The sequence below is a fragment of the Callorhinchus milii genome, unplaced genomic scaffold (assembly GCF_018977255.1).
Source record: "Callorhinchus milii isolate IMCB2004 unplaced genomic scaffold, IMCB_Cmil_1.0 Scaffold29, whole genome shotgun sequence".
Taxonomy (NCBI): domain Eukaryota; kingdom Metazoa; phylum Chordata; class Chondrichthyes; order Chimaeriformes; family Callorhinchidae; genus Callorhinchus; species Callorhinchus milii.
The window spans coordinates 3,549,663-3,560,782 of NW_024704770.1; the positions used below are offsets into that span (position 1 = coordinate 3,549,663).

The 11,120-nt window shown below is 50.6% G+C and overlaps 1 protein-coding gene across 1 annotated transcript in view; it reads left to right on the forward strand.

Annotated features, from left to right (window-relative positions):
* Positions 1 to 7,687: 7,687 nt before the first annotated feature.
* Positions 7,688 to 11,120, forward strand: part of LOC103172863 (voltage-dependent P/Q-type calcium channel subunit alpha-1A-like) — a 63,218-nt gene continuing 59,785 nt past the window's right edge. The window contains 2 exon segments of the mRNA XM_042344636.1: positions 7,688 to 7,776; positions 8,279 to 8,590. Of these exon segments, the coding sequence (XP_042200570.1) occupies positions 7,688 to 7,776; positions 8,279 to 8,590 (401 nt within the window).

Genomic DNA, 11,120 nt, shown 5'->3' on the forward strand with positions numbered 1-11,120 from the left:
GGGTCCTCAATGATTGACCCCAGAGTGTCTCTGGTAACAGATGGGGGTGTTGCGAGGAGGAGAGAGAGTTGCTGCCCCTCACAGCGTAATCTGCTGTTTGAGCTCCAAGGCTTTTGAGATGTTTTATGGCTTCGTTTTTCATTAAGGGCCGGGCCATCGCACGTAGGTTAGAGAGGGTTGTCACGGCAACGGAGGTTGATCCACATTTGGGGCTGCTGTTTGCAGTTGGGAAAACCCATAGTGCGGAGACACAGCGGGAATGTTTGGGTAGCCGGGGGCTCCAACGTGATATAATTCCCTCCCTCCCTGCATCCATCCATCCATCCCTCTTCCTTCATGTCTCTCTCCAACTGTCTCTCCTCTCTCTCTCTCTCTCTCTCCCTCCCTCTCTCCTCTCCTCCATCCCTCCATCCTTCTCCCTACCCTCATCCCTCTTCCTGCCTCCATCCGTCTCCCTCTCTCCGTCCTTTCTTTCACCCCTCCCTCTCTCCATCCCTCTCTCCCTCGCTCCATCCCTCTTTCCTTCCCTCCCTCGCTCCTTCATTTTTTCCCTCTCTCTCCCCTCCCCTCCCTCCCTCCCTCCCTCCCTTTCTCGCTCCCTCTTTCTTCCCCAGTTGCATTGGGTCGAGAGGGAGGGTGGCAATTTTTTTCCTTCCCACCCCCCCCCACCCCCCTCTTCCTTTTTCCCCCTTCACCTTTTTATTATTCGCCCTGGAAGCATCCTGGGGCAACACACAAAGGAATAATCCAACAATATCTTTTTTAGGGCTCTCTGGGGCTGGGGCTGAGTTTGGGGGGGAGTTTGGGGGGCAAATGGGCTGTTTCTGTGCTGTAATGCCGCTCTCTCTGTGATGTTACGTTCACACTCATGTGTGAGTCACAGGAGAGACACTGACTGTGACAATGAGTCCTGCAGCTCAATGCTGCTTCTGAAAGGTTATTTGACTTGTTAAAATACCCCCCCTCCCCCAGCTCAGCCCGGCCCAGCTCCCTTGACAGCTGGGTGTGTGTGCGTGAGTGCACGTGTGTGTGTGTGTGTGTGAGTGAGTGTGTGAGTGTGTGTGAGAGGGAAACCGCTGTCAACTGCAGTGACCGTGTGTTTTGTAGGGAAACCCAGCGTCCGATTTGCACTCTGCCATGTCCCATGGATGCCCGTGATTATTAATGATAATAATAATCCGTGCATTTGATACAGAGCCTTGTCAGGTCGTCGAGACGTCTCAAAGCGCTTCACAGGATGCACTGTAAAGTGCAGTGACTGTATATTTTGTGGGCGAAACGTGGCAGCCAATTGCACACAGCAGCGTCCCATAACCAGGCGTGGATTGTTTGATTGACCAAATTTTATTATTATTATATATTTTTTTGGAGGGATTATTATTATTATTCCCGGAAAGCGATCCTCCGATCGACTAATGGTGACAGCCGTGTTACTGCTAAGTAACCGGAAGCCTGTGTGTGGAGTAAGGAAACTTGCCTAAGGTTTCGCCCTGACCGGGAGTCGAACCCGGGTCCTCTCGCTTGCGAGGCGAGGGCTCTAACCACTGAGCTACAGGACTCTGCAAAGTGGAGGGGGGAGGAGAGAGATTGTCGGCCAGGACACCGACTGGGGAGAGAAGAGAGGAGATACACAGTCGAAAGGGAAGGTCTTCAGGCGGGATCTGAAGACAGGGAGGGAAGGGGACGAGGGGGAAGGATTGGAGAGAGGGTTCCAGAGTTTCGGGGCGTAGTCGCTGATGGTGGAGTGGAGGGATACGAGGGACAAGCAGGAGGCCGGAGCCAGTGGAGCAGAGGCAGCGGGTAGTGGGTTGTGGGGGGGGTAAGCAGGTGCCAGGGCGGGGGTGTGAAGGGATGAAGGGAGCACTCCCCAGGAACGCTCACGATCCAGGCTTGAAATCCAGCTGGAAGAGTTGAGAGCAGAAACGCGTCATGGCTGACCCGTGGCTGAAGTGAATGGGGGCATTTATCAGCCCGGTTGGACGCAAGTCATCGCTGTTCCCGTCAGTAATGACACCGTCTGCAGTGTCAGGCTGCTTCACAGCTTGAGTAATGTAGCCCTCGGATTCACAGAGCACACAGAACGAGACCGACCGACTGACTGACTGACTGACTTGACTGACAGACTCATTCCCTGGTCTGCAGAACTCAAGTCTCCAACCTCTGTAATCCGTCCAGGCTCACGTCGACGTTAATAATAATTGCATTTGATACAGCACCTTATCACATCGTCCAGATGTCTCTAAGCGCTTCACGGAATACGCCGTAAAGTGGAGTGACTGAGTATTTTTTGCGGGCAGCCAATTCCGCACAGCAGTGTTCCAATTTTGTGAATTTTTATTTCCCCGAAGAGATCATTAACCCTGGAAAGCGATCCGCCAATCGACTTAACAACCGGGTTCCTACTTTACTGCTGGGTAAACAGAGGAGCATGCGTGTGCCTGTGGAGGAAGAAAACGTGCCCGAGGTTTCGCCCCGACCAGCCCCGGGAATCTAACCCAGGTCCTCCCGCTTGCTTGCTGAACAACTACAGGAATCCAACAACAACAACAACAACAACAGGTAAACAAACCTTGTATTTGATTCAGCACCTGTGAGACATTTTAATTTTGCGATCACCAGAAACAACGCAGAAAATCCTCGCTCTAATATCGGATCAAACGCCCTGACGTGTGTGTGTGAGTAGTGTGTGTCGGTGTGTGTTTCAGTGCTTTGGGATGTCCTCCCGACATGAAAGGTGCTCTCTAAATGTCATTTTGTTGTTGTTGTTGTTGTGTGGTGCGTGTCCGTGCGTGTGGCGTGTGTGCGTGTGGCGTGTCTGTGTGTGTCCATGTGTGTGCGTGTGTGTCTGTGTGTGCATGCGTGTGTGGGCTTGAACCCACAACCTTCTAAAACCCCCATCGCCCTTTTGAAATAAAACCAGTCGAGGTGGGGTGGGGGGGGGGCGCGGACAAGTTAGCCCCATTTATCCCCCCCCAGCCTCTCAGCCTCAAAATTTTTGGGGGTCAGAGAAAAAATCCACCCCCCCCCCACCTCTGGTATTACCCTTTTAATTCAGAATAAAATAGAACTCGTCTAGTTTTTCCAGAGACCTATTGCTGTCAGTTCCCCCTTTAACACTGAGCACACACACACATACATACGCACACATACACACACACACACACACATACAGACACACACACATACAGACAGACACACATACAGACAGACACACAGACACACAGACAGAGAGAGAGAGAGAGAGGGGGGGAGAGAGAGAAAAAACGCAAGCTTGTTGGGATTTGCGTTAGTTTGCAGAGATAGGTGGTGAATCGTAAAGGAAGAGAGAGAAATATTAGCAGAAAGTAGCTTTATTTTTTAAGGGAGAGACGGGGGGGGGGGGGGTCGGGGTGGGGGGGGGACAGACAGACAGACAGAGAGGGAAAGAGAGAATTCAGACTGTAGGTCAGACTGCCAGAGGTATCTGCAGTTAAACCCTGATGCTATATTTTTATATATATATATATATATATATATTGAGTGGGGGGGAGAGAGGGGGGAGAGAAGGGAGGTGGGGGGGGGGTTCCGTTTAAAAAAGACAGGGTTTGGCTGTGAGTTGGGATGTGAAGTGGGGGTCAGTCACACACTGAAGGGACCACACACACCAAAAAATAACCCCATCTTTCATCCTCCCTCCCTCTCCCCCTCCCTCCCCTCCCTCCCCCCCACTGATGTGAAGCTTATTGCTGGGGTGGCGGTGGGGGGGGAGGGGGTGGTGATGGTGATGGGGGGTCTGCACCTATGGTTTGGGGACCCCTTTTAAACACCAAACAGCGGATTAAACCATTAAACCATTAAACCGGGGCACCTCAGGTCAACCGGTCTCCAGGAGCTTTAGGAATCGCAGGTAAAACCCATCGTCTTCTTATCCTCTTCTCTTCTCTCGTCGTTCCACTCAAAAAAAAATACCCTCTTATCAGTTGAATTCCAGACGTGTGTCTGTTCCCATCAATATCTCTCTCTCTCTCTATATATATATATATATGTGTGTGTGTATATCTATAGGGGGTATTTATTGGGTGTGATAGACGTGTGTGGGTTAAAGTAATGTTAATAAGAATCACAATGTTCCTCCCATTCGATGTAAAGTCTTATCACGTCTTCGAGATGCTTCACAATGCGTTTCACAGGAGATTTATATGTATGTGTGTGTTATGTATATTATATCTCTGCCCATAGCTGTACCCCGTAAAGTGTGGTGACTGTGTGTTTTGTGGGCGAAACGCAGCGGCTCTCAACTGCGCACAGCGACGTCCGACAATCATTCGTGGATTGAATCGGCAAATTATTATCTTTTATTATTTATTCATTCGGAAGCGATTTAGACATTGGTCTTAAATCACTGGAGTGGGGCAGAGCTGTGACTTTAAACACTGTAGGTGGAGGGGGGGGGGGGGGGGGGTTCTGTGTGTGTGTCTCTGTGTGAGTGTCTCTGTGTGTGTGAGTGTCTGTGTGTGTGAGTGTCTCTGTGTGTGTGAGTGTCTCTGTGTGTGTGAGTGTCTCTGTGTGTGTGAGTGCCTCTGTGTGTGAGTGTCTGTGTGCGAGTGTTTCAGTGTGTGAGTGTCTCAGTGTGTGTGAGTGTCTCAGTGTGTGACTGTGTGTGAGTGTCTGTGGTAGTGTCTCTGTGTGTGAGTGTCTGTGTGTGTGTGAGTGTCTCTGTGTGTGTGTCTGTGTGTGTGTGTTTGTGTGTGTGTTTCAGTGTGTGTGGCGTGTGAGTGTGTGTGTGTGAGAGAGTGTTTCTGTGTGTGTCAGTGTTTGTGTGTGTATGTGTGTGTGTGTGTCTCTCTGTGTGAGTGTCTGTGTGTGTGTGAGTGTCTCTGTGTGTGTGAGTGTCTCTGTGTGTGTGAGTGTCTCTGTGTGTGAGTGTCTCTGTGTGTGTGGTGTCTCTGTGTGTGTGAGTGTCTCTCTGGGTGTCTGTGTGTGTGAGTGTCTCTCTGGGTGTCTGTGTGTGTGTGAGTGTCTCTCTGGGTGTCTGTGTGTGTGTGTGTGTGTGTCTGTGTGTGTTGTGTGGTGTGTTCTGTGTGTGTGAGTGTCTGTGTGTGTGTGTGTTTCTGTGTGTGTGTAGTGTCTGTGTGTGTTTGTGTGTGTTTGTTGTGTGTTTGTGAGTTGTTTCTGTGTGTTGAGTGTTTCTGTGTGTGTGTGTTTGTGTGTTTGTGTGTGTGTGTGATTCTGTGTGTGTGTTTCTGTGTGTGAGTGTTTCTGTGTGTGTGTGTGTGAGTGAGTGTTTTTGTGTGTGTGTTGAGTGTTTCTGTGTGTGAGTGTTTCTGTGTGTGTGTGTTTCTGTGTGTGTGAGTGTTTCTGTGTGTGAGTGTTTCTGTGTGTGTGTGTTTCTGTGTATATGAGTGTTTCTGTGTGTGTGTGTTTCTGTGTGTGTGTGTGTTTCTGTGTATATGAGTGTTTCTGTGTGTGAGTGTTTCTGTGTGTGAGTGTTTCTGTGTGTGTGTGTTTCTGTGTATATGAGTGTTTCTGTGTGTGAGTGTTTCTGTGTGTGTGTGTTTCTGTGTATATGAGTGTTTCTGTGTGTGTATGTTTCTGTGTGTGTGTTTCTGTGTGTGAGTGTTTCTGTGTGTGTGTGTTTCTGTGTGTGTGTGTGTTTCTGTGTATATGAGTGTTTCTGTGTGTGTTTCTGTGTGTATATGAGTGTTTCTGTGTGTGAGTGTTTTTGTGTGTGTGGGGGGGAGGGGTGATTTGAGTAAAAGATAATAATATAAGTATTTTTAAATGATACAGTCTGATAAGAGGCAGCCTGTGAACACAGCTGGTTGGGGGCTGGTTTGAAGCAGGTTGAATAAATTAATTTTTAATGTCATGTGTTCAGTGAATGTTCACACTGGGTTTAAAGGTTACTAATATTCTCTCTTACCATAGAAAGATGGGCAAGACTTAATAACACTTAGAAGCGCCAGGAAAGCAGGTGATTTAATTGAGGGAATGTTTTTTATTTTTTGGGGGTTGGGGAGAGGAAAGGTTCTCCCCTTCCTTATATTAGTCAGGCATTAATTAAGCTGTGAGTGAATTATCACCCCAAGTCCCCACCAGGGAAAGGTTTAATAATAATAATAATAATCACGAGGCGTCACAAAGGGCTTCACAGAATATATTGTAAAGTGGAGTGACTGTGTATTTTGTGGTAATTATATTTGTACTTATTTCAATCTATTATAATTTGATTTGATTGTATTTCTAGATGGGGGGAGGGGTTTCACTTGACAGTGTCCAGGTGGGTTTGAAATCACATCTCGACCCTCTCCCCACCCCCAAATCCACTCCCCATGCCCCCATGATAGTTTAAAACCCGATGTGGGGGGTGGGGGGTATTTTTAAGTGGGGAGTGAACATTCCCATAGCTTTTGCTATTGTGTGTGGAAGTGCCTCTCAGGCTGGGGAATGTCCCTCGATTCATTCGCACTCTCCTCCTTCCTGTGAAATTCCAGTCGAAGGCAATGCTTCAGACGTGAGAATTCTTACCATCAGAAACACGCTCACAAGTCTGTGCGTCTCTAACAATCTTTGTATTTCAAGATCCTCGCACTCGCCTGCAAATCACTTCCCGGCAACTCCCTTTACCTCTCCGACCTGCTTCACTCCCCTCTCCATCACTCATAATCATTTGCTCGCTCAGTCCACGACTGCTTGTGAGCCACTGCTGTGCGCAATTGGCTGCTGTGTTTCGCCCACAAACTACATAGTGACTATTTGTTGGTGCGCTCTCCTCGCAAGCGAGAGGCCACGGGTTTGATTCCCCGGGCAGGGCGAAACCTTGGGCAAGTTTCCTTACTCCACACACCTCTGTTTACCCGGCAGTCTGTAGGAACCCGGTTGTTAGTCGATTGGCGGATCGCTTTCCGGGGGTAATAATCCCTCCAAATGTTTCTTTTAAGCCAGACAATCCACGACTTTTTGTGGGACACCGCTGTGCGCAATTGGCCTATAAAACACACAGTCACTCCACTTTACAGTGTATCCTGTGAAGCGTTTTGAGACGTCCTGATGACGTGATAAGGCGCCGGGTCAAATAAGAACAGAAGAACATAAGCATTAGGAGCAGGAGTCGGCCATTCGGCCCCTCGAGCCTGTGCCCCGCCATTCGATAAGATCACGGCTGATCTTCTGACCCAACTCTAATTACCCCCATATCCCCATATCCCCCAATCCCTCTGTTTTTAAAAAATCTATCAGTCTCAGCCTTGAAAAATTCCATAAATTCACTGCCCTCTGAGTGAAGAAATGTTTCCTCAACTCTGTTCTAAAGGCTGACCCTTAATTTTCAGACTGTGACCCCCGGTTATAGATTCTCCCACCGGGGAAACAGACCCTCAGTGCCTACTTTATCCGCCCTTTAAGAATCTTATACGTTTCCATAAGATCTCCCCTAATTCTTCTGTACTCTGGAGGATACCAGGATTGATATCATAATAGCAGTGGTGTTTGTGTTGGAGCGGCTGGTGGTGGGATGTTGCTGGTTTTAGCTGACGAATTTGGCTGCTGTACTGTGTGTTTTGTTGAGAGCCCTTATGTGGACTTTCAGACACTCAAAACAAAACGAACGACCGATTTGTGAAACTCTCAGCTCCAGTTCCAGTTCCCCCGTCAGTACTCCATTGCGCCCACACGGCGGCGCTGCTGCACCGCACAAAGCAGCCGTGCAATGGCGCAGGTGGGCACCAGGCGGCGCTGTTTGGGTTACAAACTCCTCAGCGTTAACCTCCAATCTCCACACTGCCTCCACACTCCCAGGTCAGGGTTAGAGACACAGTAACACAGTCACTACACTCCCAGGTCAGGGTTAGAGACACAGTAACACAGTCACTACACTCCCAGGTCAGGGTTAGAGACACAGTAACACACAGTCACTACACTCCCAGGTCAGGGTTAGAGACACAGTAACACAGTCACTACACTCCCAGGTCAGGGTTAGAGACACAGTAACACACAGTCACTACACTCCCAGGTCAGGGTTAGAGACACAGTAAACACAGTCACTACACTCCCAGGTCAGGGTTAGAGACACAGTAACACACAGTCACTACACTCCAGGTCAGGGTTAGAGACACAGTAACACACAGTCACTACACTCCCAGGTCAGGGTTAGAGGCACAGTAACACACAGTCACTACACTCCCAGGTCAGGGTTAGAGACACAGTAACACACAGTCACTACACTCCCAGGTCAGGGTTAGAGACAGAGAGCTGCTGTTAGTTGTCGTGTCGCTGATCTCCGGCTGCTCTTGTGTTTCAGAAGCTCTTCCACGTCGCACTGGGGAGAAGCTATGAACGGTGACACGACAGCTTGGACGGACCCTCGCTCCTCTCCCGGGACCCCTGACCCCCCCAGTTACTATGACGCTGTGTGCCCCCTGCAGGCCGAGGCTGGGGCGGAGGGCCTGAGCCCCGGGGCAGCGTACGAAGCGCCTTATTACCAGATGAGCGAGAGCGGCCTGGCCGCCCCCTACAGGCGGAGAGGGGGACTGGTCGATCACCGAGACGTCATCAAGGCCCACGAAGCTCACAAGATGCAGAGCACCCCTCAGGCCAAGCGCAAGGAGTGGGAGTAAGTGACCGACTGACTGATTGGGTGATTCCTCAATGGGTTTGAACGCTGCCTGTTCCAACTGGAGGCCCACGGGCTGCACCCGGCCCCCCACCACCAACCCACCACTCCCCCCCCCCGTTTCACCCGTCCCCACCCAAACCCCCCACCCACTCGCGCTCCCTCCATAATCCACAAATGTCACCTCATGTTATGTCTCTGGAAGGGAAACGCTGAAATATTGCTCATGCGGCTCCCGGATGTTTCTCAAATAGGGCATCCGGCCCTCGGGAGGCAAAAAGCTGGACCACCCCCCCCCTCCCCCTTGGGTTAATGGATCGGGTCAGAGGGGTGCTGCAGATTACAAGGGGTCGTTACTAAGGGATTCAGGCTCGATCGAGGGATCTCAAGGTTTTGAAAAGGTTCAATAAGATCGTCACTCTATGGCTCTAAGCACCACATCCTGCTTTACCCAATTCCAGAGAGTATTAGGCGCAGGTTGGCAAGAGAAAGGCCTGGGGGGTGGAGGGTGTGGGGTAGCCCAGATTGCGCGTTGGGGTAACTGCTGGAATCTAACCAGCTAAACCCACACAGCTTGCCCATTGAGAGAGAGGGAGAGAGCGCTGTCTGGCCAAGCTTTCCCGCTGCTTGTCCAGCTAAGACCACCCTCCCCGTTAGTTAGGGGGCTTTGGCTGCGGGGTTACCAGGAGCTGAGGGGGAGGATTCCCTGCCCCCAGTGACTGCTCTGCCCTTCCAGGTCCTGCTGATGAGTCGGGCCGGGCCGGGTTGGTGCTGTTTGAACCCTGGTGTTTTGAGGCGGTCAAGATATAAGACTTTCCTATTTAACTCCTTTCCCTATCCGCCCCCTAAACACACCCGCGCACACCCATCTACGCCCCCCCACACACACACACCCACCCACACACACACACACACACAACTCACACCCATCTACCCACACACACCCACCCATCCACCCACACACACCCACCCACACACACACACACCCATCCACCTACACCCATCCACACACACCCATCCACCCACACACACACGCGCACACCCACACATACTCACACAGACCCAGGATTGGAGCCTGTTGTGATATTTCTGAGCGAAGGGAAAGATTCTCTCTGTGCTCGGTATCTGCGGCCTGTTTACCAGCGGTTGGCAGTGTTAGCTGTGCTTACGTGTTTAGCCTTTGTCGTTTCCTTGGAACGTTTAATCCAATATTTTAAAGCCTTTCGGGCAGGGGTGGGGACAGATTCCACACCAACTTTCAAAAGGGAATTGGATCGGGACTTGAAGAGGAAAACATTTTGCTAGGGAATGGGGCAAGGAGCCGGGGGAGTGGGGCTGATCGGGCGGCTCCCCCAAAGAGCCGGCACTGGGCCGAATGGCCTCCTTCTGTGTGCTGTGATATTCTGGGGTGTACCTGTGCCCTCCAGGCTGCAGTTGCTTCTGTGCGCCACCGAAGGGCGCCACAGCAACTCCTGACTACCAGTGTCCCATCCAAATGAGCCTTAGCCTGTCCGTCCCGTCCGTCAATCAATGGGTGAATTTTAAGGCCTGGTGGAGCAGAGAGCCTGAGAACTGATTTCCTCCCATCCCCTACCTCCTTCTGCTCTGGCAGAGGGTGTTTTGAGACCTCCTTCAGGGCAGTCAGCCAGACAACGTTCTCACAAGAAGAGAGCGAGAGCGAGAGACAGACTAGAGAGAGAGAGAGAGAATGAGAAAGAGGATAGAAAGGGCACGACAGATGGACAGAGGAGAGACACAGACAGATAGACACAGAGGACAGAGAGGAGAGACGGACGAGAGAGAGGGAGAGGGAGACAGAGAGTGAGACAGGAGAGAGAGAGAGAGAGAGAGAGGAGAGAAAGATACCGGTACAAACACGGAAAGCGAAGATGTTGATTCTTTGAAGAACAAATCTACTAGAAAATCACATCTCAGGGTAGATACAGGGTATAGGTTGTGGACACGAGGGGTCAAAGCCACTGCTAGGAGGGTGGAAGGCGACCTAGATGGACCTCGGTCTTCTTTCGCCAGCAAATACTTATGTTCTTATGAGCCTCAAGCCTCGGCCTGTGTTGGCAGTCAGGGACCTCGCGGGTTCTCTCTCTCTCTCTCTCTCTTCCTCAAAAAGGCTGTGGTTTATGGTTGGATCCATTCACGTTGTCCAGACTGAGGTGGACAGATGCTTGTCAGATCAGGGGATCAAGGGGTACGGGACAAAGGGAAGGTAATTGGAGTTGAGGCTACAGATCAACCATGATGGCGGAACAGACTCGAGGGGCTGAATGGCCTCCTCCTGTTCCTGTGTTACACCAGTAGTGATCGAGGCCGGGTCGACAGAATCATTCGAGAAGGGACCTGGATTAAAACATGCAAAGGGACACGGGGGGAGAGAGTGAGAGCAGGACACAGACACGGGCTGATCTAACAATAAGTTAATAATTAATAATAATAATATCTGATATCTAATAATAATCATGATCTAATAGAATAGTAGAACAGGTTTGAGGGGCTGAATGGCCTCCTCCTGTCC